This window comes from Rhinatrema bivittatum, chromosome 3 (assembly GCF_901001135.1).
Source record: "Rhinatrema bivittatum chromosome 3, aRhiBiv1.1, whole genome shotgun sequence".
Lineage (NCBI taxonomy): Eukaryota > Metazoa > Chordata > Amphibia > Gymnophiona > Rhinatrematidae > Rhinatrema > Rhinatrema bivittatum.
In genome coordinates, this window is record NC_042617.1 from 460,805,008 (window position 1) to 460,828,758 (window position 23,751).

The 23,751-nt window shown below is 46.5% G+C and overlaps 1 protein-coding gene across 1 annotated transcript in view; it reads left to right on the top strand.

Moving 5' to 3' along the window:
• The window catches only part of DDX1 (DEAD-box helicase 1), a 175,981-nt gene that overhangs the window by 121,351 nt on the left and 30,879 nt on the right, over positions 1 to 23,751 (top strand). Inside the window, exons 13-17 of the mRNA XM_029595927.1 lie at positions 531 to 669; positions 6,807 to 6,867; positions 14,501 to 14,599; positions 15,834 to 15,923; positions 16,811 to 16,999. Of these exons, the coding sequence (XP_029451787.1) occupies positions 531 to 669; positions 6,807 to 6,867; positions 14,501 to 14,599; positions 15,834 to 15,923; positions 16,811 to 16,999 (578 nt within the window). The remainder of the gene's footprint in view (positions 1 to 530; positions 670 to 6,806; positions 6,868 to 14,500; positions 14,600 to 15,833; positions 15,924 to 16,810; positions 17,000 to 23,751) is intronic.

Here is a 23,751-nt window from a genome sequence, read left to right on the forward strand (position 1 = left end):
AACCATTTTTTGCAAGTGGAGTTATATCTACCACTACCAAATGTCTTGTTACCATCTGATCTGCACTCAGCCAGGACAGGTGCAATAAATGGAAAAGGAACAAGGAATGAAAAGCAAAATGTTTTATAAAAGCCAGGCATAGCATATAAGACAGAGTAAAAGAAGCAGATGCATAAATAATTTTGATATTTGTTATATACGATTTCTTAATAATATGTTTTGTATAGTTTATATGTTTAGTTATGTAATCCATTATTACAAAGTTGTGGAATATAAGAATATGTAAATATCCCACCAGCATTATATACAGGCAGTTTTGTCAAGGGGTTCCTGGAAATCTGTTAAAAAAAAAAAAAAGCACTACATTTTTTTTTCATTTTCTGAATCTTAAAGAAAAAAAAGGTTAGTGCTTAGCACCTGTGCTGAATTAACAGGATTTCTTTAAACATTGTATTTGTGGTCGTGTAGTACCTTCCTGCTCGGTACAGGTAAGGCTGTTTACTTTTACAACATTTTTCATATGTTCATAGGAACTGCACAAGTGGGTCAAACAAAGAATCTCCCCAATGCTCCGAAATCGCTAATTATTGAACCCTCCAGAGAGCTAGCAGAGCAAACTTTGAATAACATCAAGCAATTTAAAAAAGGTGTTGATAATCCCAAATTAAGGTACTGTGAACTTTTTTTGTGTGTGTACTCAAATGTAAGTAATTAGGGTTTCCTAGCATGTAGCCAGATGAATTTAGGACCAATGGGTTATGCTCCCCTGCCAGCAGACGGAGACGGAGTCCGATTTCAAAGCTAAAGTCACCCTAGATACACCACTGCAGTGACCTCAGCCCTTCAGTATTTCTCAGTCTCCCAGCAGATGTGGACATGCAAATTGGAGAGAAAATTGAGCCCTGCCCTCTCCCAGTTGAGAATTCCTGAGGTGATTTCCGAGGTTCTTCAGAGGTGTGCCTTGGTCTGGTAGCCGGTTCCCGGTGTGCACTTTGCTGCTTAATTAGCTGAAAGGCAGCGGGTGTAGGAAGCCAAGCACAGCGGTGACTGCCATAGCCCTCCCCCCCTGCAGCCGAAGATCGTCTCTGTACTCAACCGGTAAGCGCTGAGCCCAGGTAAGTAAAAAAAAAAAAAAAAAATTACCTCCCAATTCAGAGACGTTTTGGAGGGGCTTCGGTTAGACTTCTTCCAGTCTCCTTGCTTGGCATGCCATTCTGCTGTCATTCCCAGTCCTGTTGGGGTGGGGGAATTAGGCTTCTGAGCGCGTTGAGCAGCCTCCCAGTAGGCTAGGCCCCGCTTTAGGCTTGGTCGGCACGCCACGTGGTGAACTTGGAGTCACCATCTTGGGCATGTTTTTGTGTGTGGTGTATTGCCCTCCATAGCGCGTTGGTACATAGAGTTACCAGGCTCAGAATTCAAGTAAAGCTGGGCATATGGGCTGTGCGTGCGTCTCGCTGCGGCCTGCGTAACCATCCAAAATTTGGGCGCATATAATTTTAAACATGAGCCGACTGAACACGCAGTTATTGTCTCCAGTGGCTCCAGCAGAAAAAAAACATAAGCACCTTTCTCTCTGCGCTGCTTGTCATATTAGGACTGCACAGTCTGTCCTGGATTCTTGCTTATGTCAGTATTGTGAGGAAGCCCAGGGTGAGTTGACCTTCCCGGACTTTGCTAAGTCCAGCTCATCCCATTCAGAGGATTGGTCAGCCACCGCCTTAAGTGGAAGTACCCTGGATCTGAGTACCCCCAGGACTGGGTCATCCATGGGAGAGAGAAATTAGACGGCACCTATCCCAGTACCTCCTGGGCTAGGCATGGACCTGGCTGCCTTCTCTTTCAAGGCCTTCAAGCCTTCGTACAGATGCAGTCAGCTACCTCACTTGCCCCTGTCCAGACAGAACCTCAGCTAGTAAGCTCTCCCTCTCCCAGTCCTATTGGTAGACCTCGGGGCATGCCTCGCCTCACCAAGGGTGTCCTTGGCAGGGAGCTGTACGGCACAGATGAAGAGGAGGATTCAGATTCCTTGGAGGATGGATAAAATTCCCCCTGGTTTAGAACTGTTATCCAACCATGTTACGGTTTTTCCATAGAGACAAATTGCCGGCCCTGATTTCCCAGACCTGAAGATGCTGGGAGCTCCTGGGGTGGACTTTGACAGAACCAAAGAATTTCTGGTTTCCTTACGGAAAACGTCTTGCTACTTTCCAGTACTGGAAGCCATCCAGGAGTTGATTGACCTGGAATGGGATGCCTCAGAAGCAAGTTTTAAAGGTGGATCAGCATTGGAAGCTCTATATCCACAGGATCCGGCAGCAAGAGAATGTTTTCATTTCCCTAAAGTGGTTTCTCTGGTCTGTGCCATCTCTAAGTAAACAACCATCCCAGTGGAGAGAGGAGTGGCCTTAAAGGATGCGCTAGATAGACGGAAGGAGTCCATCCTTAAACAGGCCTTTGACGCAATAGTAATGACCGTACAGATTGCTTCTTGTTGTGCCTTGGTAGTTCGCTAGTGCCTGCTCCTCTCTCAGGGGTAGATGATTCGGGGGTAAATTCCAGAGTGGTTATGGAACCCACAGCCGCCGTTTTTAGCTGACGTGGGCTTGGACATAGCCCATACAATGGCCAGAGGAGTGGCCTCCGAGGTGGAGGCCAGAAGACAGCTATGGCTGCGGAATTGTTCAACAGATGCACCCTCCAAGGCAAATCTCACAAGTGATCCCTTAGGACACAAAGATGTCCTAAGGGATCACTTCTCTAACTAAGCGAATTGGAAAAGCTGGCCAGTAAATGGGGCAAATCCTCAGTTCCTTGGCTACCAGAAGATAAAACAGTTACAGCACCCCTCGCCCATAAGGGGTCGATGCAAGGGCTCCCAATGCTTTTGCCCCTACAGAAACGCGACCTTTCAGAGTTCTCTGTCCTTTGGAAAGTCTTAATCCTTTCAGAGCAGTCTCGGGTTCAGGTTCGTCCCGAACCATCCAATGAAATTTTGCTGACCCGCCCTTGGAATGAGGAGATAGGGGGTCAACTGTCTCTCTTCTACCAATGGTGGATTGAGAGAACTTCAGACAAATGGGTACTGGAGGTCATATGAGAAAGATATGCGTTGGAATTTCGCAGCACTCCTCGGGACATATTCATGATATCTCCTTGCCACTTCCAGCTCAAGAAGCTGGCAGTGGAGACTACGCCTTTTAAGGCTGCTCAGGATGAGGACTATAATCCCAGGAAAGTACAGGGTGTTATTCCATCTACTTCATCAAACCCAAGAAGGAAGTTTCCTTTCGCCCCATCCTGGACCTCAAAAGCATCAACTGATATCTGAGTGAATCATTTCCGCATGGAAACCCTGCACTCTGTGATAATGGCCGTACAATCGGGAGAGTTCTTAACCTCCCTGGACCTATCAGAGGCCTACCTAGATATTCCAATCCGTCAAGAGCATCGTTTCCTACACTTTATGGTTCTGGATTGCCTTTATCAGTTTCAGCCACCACCCCCAGAACATTTTCCAAGATTATGGTGCTCATAGCAGAGGTATTGAGAAAAGGAATCCTGGTGCACCCGTACCTGGGCAACTGGTTGATCCGGGCAAACTCCGTGGAAGAAAGTCTCTTGGTGACCAACAGGGTGACCTCCTTGCTTCAGGAACTCGGTTGGGTCATAAACTTGGACAAAAGCAGTCTCAAACCCTGCCAGTCCTTGGAATATCTGGGAGTCTGATTTGACACCAAGCAGGGCAAGGTCTTCCTTCCGACCTTGCAAATAAGGAAGTTGATGAGCACGATACCCCAACAATGCGATGCTATCTTCAAGTTCTCAGTTTGATGGCAGCAACCCTGGAAGTAGTGCTGTGGGTGAGGGCACACATGTGTCCTCTTCAACGCTCCCTGCTGTCACGTTGGAACCCACAGTCTCACCTCCACTTACCAATGGAAGTATGCTCTCTGCTGCAATGGTGGCTTCAGGAAGCTCATCTGAGCAGGGGTGTACCCCTGTCCTCTCCGAACTGGCTGGTCCTCACAACAGTCGTGAGCCTCCGGGGCTGGGGAGCTCACTGTCAGGATCTGACAGCCCAGGGACGTTGGATCAAGGAAGAGGCCCTCTGGAACATAAACCGCTTGGAAGCTCGGGCAGTCAGACTGGCGTGTCTATGATTCAGCCACATACTCCAGGGTCAAGCGGTCCGCATAATGTCTGGCAACACAACAACAGTAGCCTACATTAACCGCCAGGGTGGAACCAAAAGCCAGCAAGTGTCATGGGAGATGTATTTCCGCCCATTCCATAAAGAGATCTATCTACAGATGATCTCAGCCTCCCACATAGCAGGAAAAGACATCAGAGCAGACTTTCTAAGCAGGGAGAGTCTGGATCCAGGAGAGTGGGTGGTGTTGTCCAAAGCCTTTTAGCTGGTAGTATATCGCTGGGGTCTCCCATCCATTGACCTGCAGGCTGCATCTCACAATGTGAAGGTTCCCCGATTTTTCAGTCGCAGAAGAGATCAGTTGGCCCTGAGGATTGATACATTCTCGTTCAGACCTGGCCGGAAGAGGAGCTGCCATACGCCTTCCTTCCTTGGCCCCCCTCCTAAGCAGGGTCATTCGCAGAATCGAGCACCATAGGGGATTTGTCCTACTAATAGCTCCAGATTAGCCCAGGCGTCCGTGGAATACAGATCTATGGAGATTCCTGGTGGAGGATCCCTCCGTGCCCCCACTGCACGGGGACCTGCTACAGTAGGACCTGTTCTTCACGAGGATCCAACTTGATTCGGTCTTAAGGTGTGGCCCTTGAGAGGGCTGGCCTGACGAAGCGAGGATATTCGGCGGCAGTAATTGCCTCCTTACTTCACTTACGGAAGTTCTCTACATCCCTAGCGTATGTGCGGGTCTGGGGAGTATTTGAGGCCTGGTGCGAGAATCGCAGTGTTTCCCCTTGGACAGTCAAAATCCCACTAATTCTGGAATTTTTGCAGGATGGCTTGAATAATGTTTTGTCCCTTAACTCCTTGAAGGTCCAGGTATTTTGTTGCCATCCCTAGGAAAGCACAAGGATGCAGAAAAATACCGCCTCCGCCATTTGAATGTCAGTAGGCTTTTGTTGTGGTATCTGGAAGTTTCAGAACCAATCCGAAAGACTGGTGGAAGGAAGCTGGGCAAACCAGCTTCACTGGCTACCATAGCTCGCTGGATTAAAGAGGTGGTTGTGGGAGCCTATATGGAGGCAGGAAAGCCATTACCCCTTCAGGTTAAAGCTCATTCCACTAAGGCTCAGGTAGTCTCATGGGCGGAAGCCAGGTGGTCCTCCTTGCCCACCTTCTCCAGGTTCTATCGCCTGGGACGTTCAGGCCTGGGAGGGCGCAGCCTTTGCAAGGGCAGTGTTAATTGGATCTCAGGCAACCTCCTGCCCCGATCGGGAGTAGCTTTTGTACATCCCATTGGTCTTGAGTCCATCTGGTTACACGCTAGGAAATGGAGAAATTACTTACCTGATGATTTTGTTTTCCTTAGTGTAGACAGATGGGCAGCTGTGGGCAGGATGCTGAGTCCATGAACAATGCCAAGGAATCGCCCATGAGGTGAATCTCAATTCCAAGAGGTTACGGGTAAGCCGTCGCCCTATCCCTGATCAGGGCATCTATAATATTGCTGGGATTCAGCGCTTATGTTTGGTTGAGTATGGTTACGGTCACCAGTTTTTAATCAAGTTTCTAATCCAGTTATTAAGTTGTATTCAAACTTTATTCAAGTTTTTAAATAGTATGTCCACAATGGCTTTTGAAGAGAATACTGGATGGCTGAGGTCACTGCACGGGTATATCTAAGGTGACGTCCGCTTTGAAACTTGACTCAGTCTCCATCTGCTAGCAGGGGAGCACATAACCTGAGTCCATCTGTCTACACTAAGGAAAACGAAATTATCAAGTAAGTAACTTCTCCATTCCTATACAACTCAGAAAGCAGCAGGTGCAAAGCAGAGAGAGCATTACATACGGTCTCATTTATAATAGGGGCAATATTTCCCTCCAGAACAAAGACAAGGGAATTTATGCATGCATCCACTGGTGGCAAGTTTGGCCTGGAAGACACTAGCCTTTTGCGTGCTGTGGGTGACTGGGGAAAATAGCAGTGAGAAGAAAGCAAGATATAAGGGGTAATGGTTACATTTGAGCATGAGAAAGATGCAAAGAGATGCATAGATGTGAGAAACATAGGGACTGAGTCACTATAGCTTTTCTCCTAATCCAGGAGTGGCCAACTCCGGTGTTGGAGAGCCAAGAACAGGCCAGGTTTTCAGGATATCCACAATAAACATGCATAAGATAGATGTGCATGCATTGCTTCCATTGTATGCAACTCTTATGTCATGCATATTCATTGTGGATTTCCTGAAAACCTGGCCTGTTTGTGGCTCATGAGGACCAAAGTTGGCCACTCCTGTCTTTTGCTGTGTCTGTTGGGGAAACTTAGTAAAGCAAGTTAATAGAGTGGCAGAGGCAAGTAACATGACACATACTACTCAGGGAATATTGTGGCATGCAGTGGAAAGGCACATGACTGAGGACCATACAAGGAGAAACAGTGCACTCAGAGGCACAACAGAAAAGAACAGGAATGAGCTTGCACTGTAGAATCCCATTTTTCGCTGTTCACCATGGCCACCTTTTCAGTTTCTAAGTGATTGATTCAATTTTTTTGTTAATGAATAATTATTTATATGTGTAGGTTTATTATAATTCAGTAGATGTTTGTCTATACAATTCTATTTCTTTGCAACTAATCTATTTTTTTTTTTTTAAGAGAACTTTTAATAATTGGCGGTGTTGCTGCAAAGGAACAACTGTCTGCTCTTGAGCAAGGAGTAAGTTGTGTTGTAGTGGCTGGATTTATTCTTTTTTCTTAATGCTGCCTTTGAGTAAACTTTAGGTTTTATTTTAAGAAAAAGAAATGAGAATATAGATTTTTTTTTTTTTTAATGAAAAATGTCTTTGTAATGATGGTGATGCCAGACTTCTGGTACAATACACATTTTTAGTATAATCAATTGAACAGATTGTTGATCAAAATAACCTTGTTGCCTCTGTAGCGTTTGTGTATGTGTGAGGGTGTTTATTTTATTTTTTTGATTATACTGCTACTGGTTTAATAGTATAATATACAGTGCAGTGCACTACAATGTTTCAAGTTTCTTCAGGCAAACCACAGTACCCATAAGACAGTCTGTCTTTTGCACAGAACTACACAGAGACTTCCATAAAAATCTTTTTCGGAGGGCAATTTACTTACATACATAGGCTGTTTGAAAATTGCCAACTTTGTATATGGGTAAAAGTACAAGCATTATTTAACATGCGTACTTTTACTTACATTTTTGAAGAGTTATTTGGGCAGGTTTAGGTTGAGGGAAACACCAATAGTTTTGTATTTTCAAGATTGCACATGTTTTGGCTAGAAAAAAATATCTGTGGGCACTTTTTCCTTGGTCAGCTTTCAAAGGGAAAGCATGCATTTACTTTCCATTTCAGAACCTATGCAAAACCCATGGAAAAAGTACCTGCAGACTTTGCACCTGCCCACAATTTTGACATTCCCTGTATGTACCCAGATCAGTCCAGACTCCTGGGTTTTGCCTCCCCTCCAGCAGATGGAGACAGAGAAGTTTGAATGGACTCTGCCCTTTACACTGAGGTGCCACCTAGAGTTTGTCAGTATTTCTCTGTCTCAAGCAGATGGTGGAGGTGCAAATCCCTTCAGTCTGGATTAGCTAAAACATTAAATAAATAAATAGAACTGTTTTTTAAAAAGAAAAAAAAGAAAACTTAGCAGAAGGACTAAGGAACTTTAAGCCTCCCAAGGGGTTGTCAGGTCCTGGTGGGACCATCCCCCCCTGGTATTTGAGGCTGAGGAGCCTGTCACTGGCCCCCTTGTCAGTGTTCTGAGGGTGATACCGGGAAGCCCAGTTCACTCACCCTCAGAGGGGGACAGGTCCTGTTTGTTGTTTAAAAAAAAAAAAAAGACCGCCAACGACAGCAGTGAGGTAATTTTTGTTTGCCCTTCTGTCTGACGCCTCTCCGGACCTCTCCGTTCTCCTCCGCCGCTGACTGCTTGCCAAATTGCCGCATTGGTTCCCCGCTACATTTACATTTTTTTTTTTTTTGGCGCTGTTCATCGTGCCCCGTGGGATGGCCTGCAGCGCCTGTGGCAGTGCACACACGCGGCTCTCGAGCCGGGATTTTCTCAGAGTGCCTCCCCAGGGGGGGGGAGAGCACCTCTGGGACGGCAGAGAATGCAATTTCCCGCAGCGGCGATTCCCGGAGTCACCAAGAGCCTGGGAGGCTCGATCGGCCGCGTCAGCCTGCAGACCCGTTCCTGCTGAGCACAGGAATGGCAGCCTTTTTTTTTTTTTTTTTTTTTTGCAGCACAGGAGCAAGCTGCTTTGGGGAAGGGAAACTCCCCACCACCGCTATCGCCACAGCCTGGAGCCCCCGGGGGGGGAGCGTTAGGCCGGCTGATTGTGAGAACTTGGAGGGGGGAGGGGAAATGACTCAAATTCTTCCTCCTCGTTCTCCTCCAAATTTGCTTTACTTCTCCACAAGGCCTTTAAGGCTCGGAAGGCAGCTAAGAAGCATGGTAGCAAGACTGCTCGTTCAGCCCCAGCATCCTCAGGGGGGGCAAAGGAGTTAATTTGACCCATAAGCATACCAAGCCCCCGGGGGGGGGGGGGGGGGTGTTTCAGCGAAACCTAAATGCCCGCTCAGATCAGTATCTTGTCCCATGGACACTTCGAGACTTCCAATGGGGAGGAGGCCCCTTCCCTAGATCCTCAGGGTCCGAACATGGATCTGGACAGTCAGCCTCAGCCTTCCAAGCAGGCGGGCACACTGATGGTCAAGGGGTATGACCCGAAGGTGGTTCGTTTGTTCCATAAGGATGAATTGGATTCACATTCCCGCTATTCTAGAGGAATTAGGCATAGAAGTTCCTCAGGAGGACGTGTGGCTGGGAGCCGTGGATCTGGTGATGGTTGGTCTCGGGCCCAACTCGTTCTTTCCCTTTTCATATGTCGGTTACTGACCTGTTGTTTCAGGAGTAGGACACTCCAGACTTAGGTTTGAAGGTCAGCCAAACTATGGACAAATTATATCCCTTACCAGAAGATGCTTTGGATCTTCTCAAGGTGCCTAAGGTGGATGCGGCGGTCTCTGCAGTGACAAAGAAGACCACTATTCTGGTGACAGGAGCCACGACCCTGAAGGATTTACAGCATCGCAAATTGGAATTGCAGCTAAAGAAGATTTTTGAAGTGTCAGCTCTGGGTGTCCTTGCCGCTATGTGCAGCAGTTTTGCGCTGAGAGCCAGCCTCCATTGAGTGCAGCACTTGCATCCCTTTCAGACGCAGATGGGTTTCAGGCCGGTCAGCTGGAGGCCATGGTCGCTTACTGTGCAGATGTGCTTTATGATCTACTTCGTACTTCAGGCAGGATTATGGTTTCGGCGGTCTCTGCCTGCAGGCTCCTATGGCTCAGGGACTGGTTCGCGGATGTTTCTTCAAAAGCCCAGCTGGGATCCTTGCCCTTTAAGGGGAAGTTGCTATTCAGCCAGGAGCTAGAGGACATGATTAAGTCTCTGGGAGTAAACAAGGTCCATAAGTTACTGGAGGATAAACCCAGGACGAGAGGATCCTTTCCCCAGCGATCGAGATTCCGGGGGAATCACCGTTTTCGATCCTCCAGATCTTCGTCTCAACAGGGTCCTAGCTGGCAGCATTCCTGGAATCGGTCCTTTTGAGGTAGACATCCTGGTAGAGATGGAGCCCCACAGGCGCATAGCAGTCTCAAATCCTCCCAATGAAGCAATGCCGGTTCACTCCTCCATACCAAAGATAGGGGGCATGTTGTCCCTTTTCCTAGAGGAATAGACCACTTTGATCTCAGACCAGTGGGTCTTCAAAATAATAGAACAAGGCTACGCTTTAGATTTTGCTCGGCCACTCCAGGAGCGATTTCTGGTTTCCTTGTGCTCTTACGAGCAAAAACGTCTGACTGTGAGCGACACCCTAAGAAGACTGTAGAACTTGGGCACCATAGTTCCATTCCCCGCGGGAGAGCTAAGGTGGGGTCGCTACTCCGTTCGTGTACCCAAAAAGGAAGGCACTTTTTGTCCCATCCTTGACTTAGAGGGTCAATCGGGTTCTAAGGGTGCCTCGATTTTACACTGAAACTCTTCGGTCTGTGATAGCAATCATTCACAGGGGAGAGTTCTTAGCATCCCTAGACCTGACAGAGGTGTATCTGCACATAGCTATCCACCCAGATCATCAAAAGTATCTGCGGTTCTCAATCCTCTGGCATGACTTCCAATTTTGTACTCTACCCTTCAAGCTGGCAACGGCGCCCAGGGTATTCACCAAAGTAATGGTGGCAGTGGCAGCGGCTCTCCAGAGAGAGGGTATTCTGGTAATCCTTATTTGGATGATTGGCTGATTCAAGCAGAATCGGAGGACCTTTTCCAGAAGGCAGTACAGCGCGTCCTACAGCTGTTGAGCTCACTGGGCTGGGTTGTCAGTCTGGACAAGAGTAATCTGATTCTCTCCCAGTCCTTGGAGTTTTTGGGTGCTCAATTCGATACCATCTTGGGCAAGGTTTTCCTTACCGAGGAGCGAATTACCAAGGTGCAGACTCAGGGGGAGGCCTTGCGATCCCTGCCTCGTCCCAGAGTCTGGCATTATTTACAGGTTCTCGGTTCGATGGCTTCCACTCTCGACCTAGTCCCATGGGCCTTTGCGTATATGAGGCCTCTACAGTCCACATTACTCTCCCGTTGGAATCTGCTCTCAGAACAGTTTCACATTCTTCTACCCCTTACAGACTCGGCACGTTCCAGAATTGTGTGATGGCTTCTCCCGGACAATCTGCGTCGGGGAGTGGACTTGGAGATATCCTCTTGGACAGTGGTGATCAAGGATGAGAGTCTTTCTGGTTGGGGAGCGGTTTGTTGGGGAACAGCGGTGCAAGGCCAGTGGTCAAGAATGGAATCCTCTTGGTCGATTAATTGGTTGGAGACCAGAGCAGTTCGGTTAGCTCTGCAGGCCCTCTTTCCCTTGATAAAGGGGATTTCAGTAGGAGTGCTCTCCGACAATGCGACAGCAGTGGCCTACATCAATCGTCGAGGCGGCACCAAGAGTCGACCAGTGGCAATGGAGGCCCAGCTGCTTATCAACTGGGCGGAACAGCACCTGACCAAGAGAGCAGCCTCTCACATAGCCAGAGTGGACAGTGTGCCAGCCGATTTACCTCAGCTGCCACCAGCTGGACTCAGGGGAGTGGGAGCTCTCCGAAGAGGCCTTTTGTCTCCTATGCAACCACTGGACCATGCCCTCCATGGACCTAATGGCAACATTTCGCAATGCCAAGGCCCCCCGATTCTTTAGTTGATGCCGGGAGCCAGGAGCGGAGGGCGTAGATGCCCTGGTCCTTCCCTGGCTGAAGGATATTCTGCTGTATGTGTTTCCACCTTGGCCATTGGTCAGAAAGGTGCTGCGTTGCATCGAAGCTCATCTGGGCAAAGTAGTGCTTGGGCGCCAGAGTGGCCGCGTCACCCATGGTTTGCGGACCTCATAAATTTAGCAGTAGATGGACCTCTGAGGTTTCATCCATCTCCGAATCTTCTGCACCAAGACCCTGTTTCAAAAGGCAGATCGCTTCTGTCTAGCGGCATGGCTTTTGAAAGGCAGAAATTAAGGAGTAAGGGTTACTCGATGAAGTGATTGCTACACTCTTACAAACTCGCAAACCTTCGACCTCCATGGCATACGTCAGAGTTTGGATTGTTTTTGAGACCTAGTGTCTGGACCACGAGGTGGAGCCATCCAGGGCTTCGGTTGTGGATGTTTTGGCCTCTTTACAGGCAGGGCTAACTAAGGGGTTGGCCTTTAATTCCCTAAGAGTCCAGGTGGCGGTCCTTGGTTGTTTTCGGGGTAAGTTGCATAACTTTGCCCTAGCATCCCATCCAGATGTAGCTCATTTTTTGGCGTGGGGCCAAGCATCTGCGTCCTCCGGTTCGAACTGAATCTGGTCCTCCGCGCCCTTTGTAATGCGCCTTTCGAGCCATTGAAGTGAGCAACTCTGAAGGATCTGACCTTGAAGGTGGTGGTCTTAGTGGCTAATTTTGTGTTTTCTGACCTAGCTCATCACTACAGTTTCCAGATCATTAATGAATATGTTAAATTACACTGGTTCCAGTACAGATCTCTAGGGCACGCCATTCTTTATTTGGAAAAATTACCATTTAGTTCTACTCTGTGTGCTTTTTTTAAACTATTTACTTGTCTATAATAGGGCATTGCCTTCTAAGCCATGGCATTAATTTAATAGAGCAGTATTGCATGACTTCCCGTTGCTAAATCTGTTAGCTCTTTCCTACTAAGCCATATATAGCCATATGTCAGTAATTCTTTCTTTAACGATAGCTGCTGATTTTTGCTTAGTACTGACATTAGGCTTGCTAATGCGCAGTTTTCTGGATTATTCCTGGAGCTCTTATTGAAAATTTGGTGTTACTTTGGCTACCTTCTAGTCGTTGGTTACGGTTTCAGGTTTTAATGATAGATTAGAACCTGTAGCAGGTTTGCAGTGTCATGTTTGAGTTCTTTTAGAACTCTGAGATTAATTCATCATCAGATCCTGGTGATTTTCTGCTATTAAGCTTATCGTATTGCTCCAGTACATCTTTTAGTTTCACTGTGATGTTTCAGTTCCTCAGAATCATCAAAGAACGGTTCTGGTGTGGGTATTTCCCCTATATCCTATTTTGGAAAGATAGAAGCAAAGAATTTATTCAGTTTTTCTGCAATGACCTTGTCCTCTTTGAGTGCCTTCTTTTCTCCCTTGGTCACTTAGTGGTCCAACTGATGCCCTCACAGGCTTCTTACTTCTGATGTATTTGAAAAAGTTGTATTTGTTTCAGCCTGCATAACAAGCTGCTTTTCAAATTCTCTCTTGGCCTGCCTTATTACTGTTTTACATTTAACTTATCAGTGCTTATTCTCTTCTCTTCTCTGTTTTCGTCATTTGGACGTGCTTTCTATTTTTTAAAGCATGCTGTTTAACCACACTGGCAGTCATTTGATCTATCAATCTTTTTTTTTTTTAATGTATAGGATACATTTTATCTGGGCTTCCAGGATATTTTTAAACCACCTTCATGCCTCATGGAAAGCAAACCCACAGTGGCACAAGATTACATATCACAAAGATGAAAGACAACACTTCCATGAGGAAATAGTTTTCAGGTCCAGATCACTGTATTAATAATCAGGATGCTGAAAGAAAAATTCAGAAATATCTAAAATGAGACATTTGAAGTAAAAATGATCTAACATTTTGGGACTAAACATAAAAAAGTACTTAACAGATGAGCTTTTTAGCTTACTGTCAGACATGATTCTGCTTCCTCTGTCCCTTATCACTGTAAGATATCAAACCCCTTCTAATCACATGCACATTTTTCTTTCTTCATACCACCTTTGTAATATAATCTGTTAACTTGTATGTTCAGGAAGGTGTTTTTTTTCTTTTGATTTCATTTTATTTTGACCTGATGAAATAAGTGCAGTGCCTTAAAGCTAGTCAAAGAATGTATTGTTAGTCCTATAATATAGTATCACATTATATTTTTTTGGTTCTTGACCTTTATTTCCCTGCACCCAGGCAGACTAACATGGCAACCACACACTTCATTTTATAATCCAGGGGTGGCAAACAGTGGCTCTCAAGAGCCACAAACAGGGCATGCAAATCTATCTCATGCATATCCATTGTGAATATCCTGAAAACCTGGCCTGTTTGTGGCTCTTGTGGACCAGAGTTGGCCACACTTGCTATAATTGCTTGTATCCCTTGTAGTTTTAATTCATCATGGTAAAGATTCACAAACATAACTTGAAGATGTCTCAAGGATAATCAAAGAATTCAGAGTACATTCACTGGAAATGCTCTTCCAGGGTTGGAGCTAGAGCACTATTTTATGGGGATGACATTTCTGCAGGTTTTTCAGCTTTGAGGTAAAGTAAGGGACTTTTCTATTGTGTGCTAAAGAATAAGGTTTGGGTTAAAAGGGAGGTACTCTCAACCCTTGGATTCTGACCGGTGAAAGGTAGAATGTGAAACTTGAAAACCATTTGCTGAATTGGTGAAATGTTAGCTTCTGGAACTAATTTGCAGCTAATGGAGCAAATGACAAGAAGTCTTTCCCCTGAACGTGCACACTGCAATTAGATGTCAGTATTTTAGATTAGAAGATGCTGTTTTTTGTTTACAGTGGAGCTTTTGAAATATAAGGGAGTAAAACCTTACAGGTTTAATCTTGCTTCACAATGTACCATGAAACATTCATAAGTTTCTTGTATAAAAAATATGTATACATGTAGTATAATGCTATGAAGGCACAGTATATAGATTAATTCTGTGTTCTTAAATAATGTTTGTGTTTCACAGGTGGATATTGTTGTGGGAACTCCAGGAAGAGTAGATGACCTGGTATCCACTGGAAAGCTCAACTTGTCTCAAGTTAGATTCCTGGTTCTTGATGAAGCTGTACGTGAAAATAATGACCTTTTTTGTTTCTAGTATTTTGTCTGCTGGTTGGGGGGGGGGGGTCTGTACTCTTTCTGTTTGATGACAGATTAGGTAGGCGAGGAGCATGAAAGCTAAGGTATGTTTGTCAAGGAATTGTAACTGATTTCATTGCTGAGGCTAGAGCTCCCAATTTTATGAACCTAATATTTTGGAAATGCAAATTTAGCATAGTGAAAAGCTGTAATGTATTTTAAATTTCTCTGTACGGACAAAAATCCTGCTTGCAATTGAGCTATGACTTTTCTTCTTTCAAATGTGAAACTTGTGTCAGGAATAACCTTGCCTTTCTAGCTATCTTAAAGCAATTATGATAAAAATGCCAAATGGACTTCTGAAAAATTCAATGGTAAATTCTTTGCATAAACTCTCTAGGCTAACACTCGGGCCGATACAGTAAAGTCTGCGGGAGAGCGGGCAAACGCCCGCTCTCCCGGCGCATGCACCAGCCACTCGCCGGTGCACGCCATTCAGTATTTAAATTAGGTCCGGTGGTAGATCTGGGTAAAAGGAGCGGCGGCTGTCAGCGGGTTTGACAGCCGACGCTCAATTTTGCCGGCGTCTGTTCTCGAGCCCGCTGACAGCCACGGGCTCGGAAACCGGACACTGGCAAAATTGACCGTCCGGTTTTCGTCCCGACAGCTGCGGGCCGAATTCAAATTTTTTTTTTTTTTTACTTTTTTTACTCTTCGGGACCTCCGACTTAATATCGCTATGATATTAAGTCGGAGGGTGCACAGAAAAGCAGTTTTTACTGCTTTTCTATGCACTTTCCTGGTGCCGGAAGAAATTAGCGCCGACCCAAAGGTCGGCGCTAATTTCTGAAAGTAAAATGTGCGGCTTGGCTGCACATTTTACTTTCTGTATCCCGCGCGCATACCTAATAGGGCCCTCAACATGCATTTGCATGTTGAGGGCCCTCTTAGGTGCCGCGGGTTGGGCGCGTGTTTTCCTCCCCTTACTGAATAAGGGGTAAGGGAAAACGCGCATCCAATAGCAGGCTATGACTACAAGAAAGGGATTCACTAGTCATATGAGAGGTATTCATAGGATTCTGATCCCTTTCAACCTTGGATAAGTTGAAATTTTATTGATGTTTGGATCCTGAGCCACTAATCTATAAACTACATACATAATGTGAAAAAAAAATTATTTTGCCAACTTTGAACGTTTGTTTTTTTTTCTTAAAATCTAGGATGGTCTTCTTTCCCAAGGCTATTCAGATTTTATTAACAGGATCCATAGCCAGATTCCTCAAATCACTTCAGATGGGAAGAGGCTGCAGGTATAGTACTTTATTGTGGTCATGCACAAAAACGTAGACTTGAGTGGAGAAACTGGACCACTGTGATTCATTTCTCTGTGTTAGTTTATAGCCTTGTTTGTAGAACACCTTATTTGTCCTTAGTTCCATTTTGTGCACAGGAAAGCAGAAGCTATAGTATTTATAGCACTGACCACTAAGTGTTCTTGTTCTCTCTATTTATTTGGCTAAAATGTTACTGTATGGCTTCTATAATCTCATTTTGCTGTATTCTTCTAAATGTTTGTGTTTTGATATTAAAAAGATACTGTGGCATCTCTTGCATGCTATTGTTTTAACACTTGACTATCCAATGCAGGTGGTGTTTGTTAAATCTTAGGGGCAGTGAGCTGTAATGTAACTGACAGCATGAAAACAATGCTTCAAAATCAGTGACTTGAGGATTCTTAAAAAATAAAACTCCTAAGTCAACATATTCCTTCAATATAATTTCTCTAATCTAATTGCAGAGAGCAGGATTTTTACAGTCATTTCTAATCTTTCAGTAAAGGTGGAGAAGCAGTTGTAGAATTAAGAACTTAATTTCTTACAAAATTATCCATTTTTTAAAAATATTTCATAACATTTAAAAGTACTATAAACTTTAAGAGCAAAAACGTATTTATTACGTAGGAAAATCAATGATCATTTTAAGTTTTGTAATAGTCTCAGTCCCTTTGAGGCCAAGCACACCACATTGTCTTTCCAACTTCTATAATGCTAGCAAGGAAAAAAAATTAGATATTGTAACTCTTAAAAGAAATAGTCTGCTTCTTCTTGCACATGAAAAGCCTAGTAGCATTTTGGTGATTCTGATCAATAAACTTCCAGTACTGGAATCCAAAATACAGACACAGCTTTGTTTTTAGGTAATTGTCTGCTCTGCAACTCTCCACTCCTTCGATGTGAAGAAATTGTCAGAGAAGATTATGCATTTCCCTACATGGGTGGATCTAAAGGGGGAGGATTCAGTGCCAGAAACTGTGCATCATGTTGTTGTTCCTGTGAACCCCAAAAATGACAAAACATGGGAGCGGCTTGGCAGAAATCATGTGAGAGTAAGTATTATACAACCCACTTTTTTGTTAAGAGGTGTGATGGGTGAATTTTGTTTTGTTTTCTCTTTTTTTTTCTGAGTGAACTATATTTGATTGTCTGTACCTAAGGATTTATGCCTTGTGACCATCAGACAGTTTTCTCTGGTTCAGTGCCAACTCTTTTGAATACCTTGCCACCTAATGTTAGACTAGTCCTAATCTGCAAATTTTCAGAAAGCAACTAAATAAAAAGCTCTTTAAGGTGCCTTTTAGGCTAGAAACCTAAGCTGGCCTATTTTAAGTTGTGCTCACTGAACAATAAAACTAACTAAATTTCTTCCTTTGTACCTTCTGAACATATACAAGCAATCATTCTAGCATATTAAAACCAAAGCTGTATGCTTTCTCTATTCTGCTTACAGTGCTCTAATTCTTTATTACGTTACCCTAAAATACCTCTCTGATATGGTCTCCTTAATTTAATGACTTTTTAAGTCAATGTAATGTGCGCTATGTTATGTGTACATTAACAAATGGTTATGCTTGCATATTTTGTGCACAAACCCTTTCTCCTAGGACAAGCAGGATGGTAGTTCTCACACATGGGCTGACATCAGATGGAGCCTGGCATGGAAAATGTTTGGCACACTGAGTATGAGTATGCCCAGCATGCCACTATCCACATGTGGTCCCCCTTCAGTTTTTTTTCCGCAAAGCTTTCGCCTCACGACTGTGAAGATCATGCTATATTTTTTTTTTGTGGAAAACTGTTCCAATTGCGTTTTTTCTTGTCGCGCCGGGTCCCTCTACTTCTGGGGTCTAGTTGGAGGGCATCGTAGCAAATCTTATGCTGTTTGCAGTCTATTCCTGATGGTGCCACTTTCTGGGAGCTTCCGGTCATTGTCTGCACGACGGATTCTTTCTCCTATGGTGTCGTCTGGCTTTCGCTGATGTCAGCAGTGCTTCCGGACTATGTCCATCACATACCCCCCCCCCTTCACAAGGCCTGTATCTTGTGCCCGGGGGGTGCCTTCTGTGCCCAGATGTCTCCCAAGGGCTGTTGCACGCACCTAGAATAAATAGACAAAATTGTTCAGCGCCAGGAAGTCTGAGCCCCTGACGTCTGTGTTGGGGGGCGTCAAAGCTTCATGGACACAACGTCTTAGCGACCCCAGTGCCCGTGTTAACTTCGTTGTCATTGGGTTCTTCAGTGGAACTGGGCGCGGGGGATCATCTGCTTTCTGTTTCTTCTCATTCCAGGTCAGGATCATCACCATCTCCCTCTGCTCCGGGGAAGGACTGGGCCGAGCATTGGGGGAAGTCAAGAAAGCACCGCCATCGATTGCTTTCTTCCCATGGCTCCAAGTTCGGAAAGGCACCGGCACCTGCCAAGCGGCACCGGCCTGAGGCAGCATCTCCCTCCATCAAGGCAGAGGGCCCGAGGCGATCTCCAACGGTTGCAGTGATGGGCACTGATCACCCTCTAAGCTCTGATGGGGATCTGGTTTCACCAGCCCCTCTTGTCTTCGTCAGCATTCGAGGAGGAGTTGTAGCGCCAGGTACGGTTGGTGGTCGTCCGAGCTCTACAAGGCATTGAGCCACCGGTTTTATCAGGGCCGCCATCACCACTGGAGCCTGCTCCATTGGTGCTCTCACCATTGCTGGAGCAGCTGGACTTCTCAGCGTACTGCCGACACAGCCTTTCCTGGTACCCCGGGCACTCTCGATGCCACAGAGGGAACCAGAGCAGTCTCCACTAGAGACTATTCCGGTGGCCGATTCCTCTGCTGAGGGAGAACTGTCGGTTGGTGGCCCCACTTCCGTGGAAGGCACCCCGCTCAGCATTTCCCACCCCGGGTCCCTCGGGCTTGGTGCCTTTGGGGCCCCCCGATTTCCTTGGTGCCTCTGGTGCCAGCACACACTTCGGTGCCCACAAGATTGTTGCTGCCTACTCCCATGCCCTTAGAACTCTGTGACTTTGGGGTCTCGGCCTAAGAACGGGATGGGGCTCCCCCTTTGGTGTCTCCGGGAACTTTGAGTGAGGAGGATGCCCAGTATGACCCATGGGAGGATGAGGCATCCTCGTCAGAGGACTTGCCCTCTGAGCAGTCTTCTCAGGAGGAAAGGCGTAGATCTTCACTGGAGGACTTAACATTCACCAGCTTTGTGAGAGCTGTGGCAGAATCGGTGACATTCTAGCTTTTGATAGAGCAGGACTCCAGGCACAAAATGCTGGAGGCCCTCCAATATGTGGCTGCCCCTAAGGAAGAGGTAGCAGTGGTGGTGCATGACATTTTCAATGATCTGTTTGGCTGTGGGAGCACCCCATTTCGGTCTCCCATGTAAACCGAAAGACCAATCTGGTTTACTTGGTGCAACCCACTATGGGGTTTGAGTGCCGCCAGCTTCCATATGAATCTTTGGGGTGGAATCCGCCCTAAAAAATGCAAACCTATTGCGGACCCATGTTTCCACTTCTCCAGGTTGCAATCATAGGGCCTTAGACGCTCTAGGAAGGAAAGTCTTCCAGGGGTTTATGTTGGCGGCCCGTATTGCATGTTATCAATTATTTATGAGCCAATACTCCAGAAACCTCTTGAAGCAGGTTCAAGATCTTGTGGATCGTCTCCTGCAACAACTTCAGGAGGACTTCCTGAAAATGGTTCAGAGGGTTTGGAATATAGCAAACATGAGGTCTGGTTCACGTATGATGATTTTGAAACAGCAGTGAAGGTAGCTGCGGCGGACATCGTCGCATTGGCCTGGCTTTGAGCCTCAGACCTCTGGCCAGAGGTACAGGAGCGTATTGCGGACCTGCCCTGTACCGGTGAAAATCTCTTCAGAAATAAAATCAAGGAAGCAGTGGCACAGCTGAAGGATTATCATGAAACCCTTCAGCATCTGTCTGCCAGCACCTCAGACCCTCAGTCCTCTTGCAAAAAGTCATCAAGGCAGGGTTCTAGACATCCCTTCTACCGCCCAAGGAAATACTACTCTCCTGTAGGGGCGAGATCCCAGCATGCTGTGCCTAGGGCCTGCATATGGCAGCCTTGTGCCCCTCTGCCTCAGCCAGCCCCGCAGTAGGGCCCTGCTATAGGGTTTTGACTAGCTGTGAAGGAGTCTAAGCCAGCCATCCTTGCCCGTAATGAACGATCCCCTAGTCGGAGGCCACCTGCAGTTATTTGCAGACCATTGGATGACTGTAACCTCTGACCAATGGATCCTGTCTATCATTCGTTGGGGGTACAAACTGAATTTCCAAAGTGTCCCTCCAAAATCTCCTCCATGTCCCTCATGGGGGTTTTTGGTGAACCAGCAAATACTTCGAGTAGAGCTCTCCACCCTTCTAACGGCTCGAGCTGTCAAACACGTTCCACCAAGTCAGCAGGGTAGTGAGTTTTACTCAAGATATTTCCTGGTTCCCAAGAAAACAGGAGGCCTCCATCCTATCCTGGACCCGAGGGCTTTGAACAAATTCCTCATAAGGGAAAAGTTCAAAATGGTTTTGCTAGGTGCCTTAATCCCTCCTACAGAGGGGGGACTGGCTTTGCTCCCTTGATCTGAAGGATGCCTACGCTTACATCTCAATCTCTCCCATCCACTGGAAGTATCTCAGTTTTCTGATAGGGAGGAGCACTTTCAGTATCGGGTACTAGCCTTCGGCCTAGCGTCCGCACCCCGCATCTTCACGAAGCGCCTAATGATGGTGGGTGCTTATCTCAGAAAATGTCGAGTGCAGGTCTTCCCCTATCTGGATGATTAGCTCATCAAGAGTGTCACCAGGCTGGGTGCACTGCAGTCTCTTCAAGCCTCCATTCAGATCTTGGAGGCCTTGGGTTTTCTGATCAACTACACGAAGTCTCAATTGGACCCGTCCCAGGTGCTGGACTTTATTGAGGCCAGATTAGACACTGTTCAGGCCTGGGCGTTTCTATCCTGGGACTGGGCACTTTCCCTGATGTCCCTGGCAGAAGCGATCTCTGAGTCGTCCGACCTCCGCACGCAGGATGGTGCGTCTGCTGGGCCACATGGTGGCGTCCATCCATATCACGCCCTTTGCTCGACTGTACATGCGCAGGGCACAGTGGACTTTGTAGTCCCAGTTGCATTAGACTTCCGAGGACCTTCGGGTGCATATCACGGTCACCCCACCACTTCGGGAATCCTTATCCTGGTGAGAGACCCCTGTCTAGTTTGGAGGTAGGGTCCTTTTCTAGGTTTGTCCCCCTCAAATTACCCTCACTACAGATGCTTCCCATCTGGCTTGGGGAGCCCATGTTGCGGATCTCTGCACTCAGGGCCGGTGATCCATACTGGAGCAGCAATGCCAAAAAACATTTCCTGGAGCTCCGTGTGATCTAGTTCGCACTATGGGCATTCCAGGATCTCCTGGCCAACAGAGTAGTTCTGGTTGAGACCGACTTTCAAGTAGCGATTTGGTACCTGAACAAACAGGGAGGCACGGGGTCATTCCTTCTATGTCAAGAAGTGGTTAAGATCTTGTCCTGGGCTCTGTCCCACGTCATCCTGCTTTGTGTCATGTACTTGCTGGGGACTAAGAATGTGGCTTTGGACAATCTGAGTTACTCCTTCTGCCCTCATGACTGGTCCCTAAAGCAGGAGGTTGCGGGTCGGAACTTCCGCCAAGATCTCTTCGCTTCCCCTTACCAACAGGAAGGTGATCAGTTGTGCTCCCTTTTCAGGAGGGACGGCAAGCTGACATCTGATGCCTTTGCTCGCCATTGGGGTACTGGCCTCATTTATGCGTACCCTTCACTTCTGCTAGTGCTGAAGACTCTCCTGAAGCTCCAGGAGGACTGGGGAACCATGATCCTGATCATGTCCTATTGGCCAAGGCAAATCTGGATCCCGATTCTACAGGACCTTTCCTTCCAAGCTTCGATCAGTCTCGGAATCTCCCCAGACCTTAATCTTGCAGGATCAGGGCAGGCTACGCCATCCCAAACTCCAGACCCTGGATCTTTCCGAAGAGGTGTCTCGGGTCCTAGTAGAATCCAGGAGACCATCCTCTAGGAAGTCTTACAGTCTGAAGTGGAAGAGGTTTTTTTGGATTTGGTGTTAGGGCCCCGGTTTGGATCCATTCTCCTGCGCCACCTTGACACTTCTTGACAACCTGTTGCACCTCTCAGATGCTGGCTTGAAGACCACCTCAGTGAGGGGTCCCCTCAATGCCATTGAGGCCTATCAGCTAGAGGTGGATGGCTCGCCCATCACGATGCAGCCTTTCATGGCGCACGTCATGTGAGACCTGTTTCAGCTCAAGTCTCCGATCCGGCCACCAGCGGTATCCTGGGACCTCAACGTGGTCTTGGCCTGCCTCCTATTTGAGCTCCTACGATCTTGTGACCTGAAGTATCTGTCCTGGAAAGTCATCTTCCTAGTTGCAGTCACCTCAGTACGCAGGGTCAGTGAATGTCAGACTTTGTCATACCCACTTTATATGAAATTCTTTCACAATAAGGTGATTCTACGCATTCATCCTAAGTTCCTTCCAAAGGTAGTGACAGAATTCCATCTCAACCAGTCTATCGTCCTGCTATCCTTTTTTTCAATGCTGCATTCGCACCAGGGCGAGTGGGCTCTTCCCCCCCCCCCGGATTGCGAGAGGGCCCTAGCCTTTTACTTGGATAGTACAGCAGACCACAGGCATTCCACGCAATTTTTTGTCTGTTTTGACAAAAACAGATTGGGAGTTGCTGTGTCAAAACAGACTTTATCGAATTGGCTAGCAGATTGTACTTCTTTCTGCTACACGCTGGCGGGACTGCAGCTTGGGGGCCATGTCAAAGCTCATTCTGTAAGAGCCATGGCAGCTTCAGTAACCCATTGTCTGAAGGGCCTGTGGATGAGATCTGCAGGGCTGCAACTTGGAGCTTCCTCCACACCTTCACCTCACATTACTATCTGGATAAGGTCAGCCGACGTGACAGCAGTTTTGGCCAGTTGGTCCTCCATAATCTGTTCCAGCTGTGAAACCCAACTCTTCCTGCCTCAGGCCCCTATGCTCAGGTTCAGACTGTCTTCCAGTGTTATAGCAGCACTGGTGGTTGTGCACGTTGGCATGTGTTAAGTGCTGGCTATCTTATGGTTTGAGGAGCAGCGTGTAGCTAGGTATTCACCCATGTGTGAGGGACTACCACCCTGTTTGTCCTAGGAGAAAGCAGAATTGCTTACTTGTAACAGATGCTCTTCTAGGACAGCAGGATTTTAGTCCTCACGAAACCCACCCACTACTCTGCGGAATTAGGTTTCTCCTATGTTTGTTCTTTTATTTTTCATGAATTCTATATTACAAGACTGAAGAGGGACCCAGCATGGATAGTGGAATGCTGGGCATGCTCAGTGTGCCAGTCAAAGTTTCTATAAACTGCAGGCAGTCCCAGTGGTTTCTATAGGGTTATTTATGGCTATTTTCACTCTCCACTGCTTTTATATGCCTGGTGCTTTTGTACAGTTGTGTCACACCTTCAGCAGGTGGTGCTAGCCAAAGTTCTGAAGTTGCTAGGAGGAATTCTTTCTTTAGAAGCAAGCTTGTGGCTTAAAATAAACAATATATTGGTGTCTAACATTAGATAAGAAAGGTAGTACCTTCTACAATAGACCTTTAAGCATTCTTATAGTGGTTTCCAAACTTTAGCAAATAGTCGTCTTATTATTTGCTGCCATGCTTGCTTGTAACTGATAACTGTAGTAGATGTTGCTTCTACAAATGTGTATTAATTTCACTGGGGGTGGCTCTGATAATAGGATTG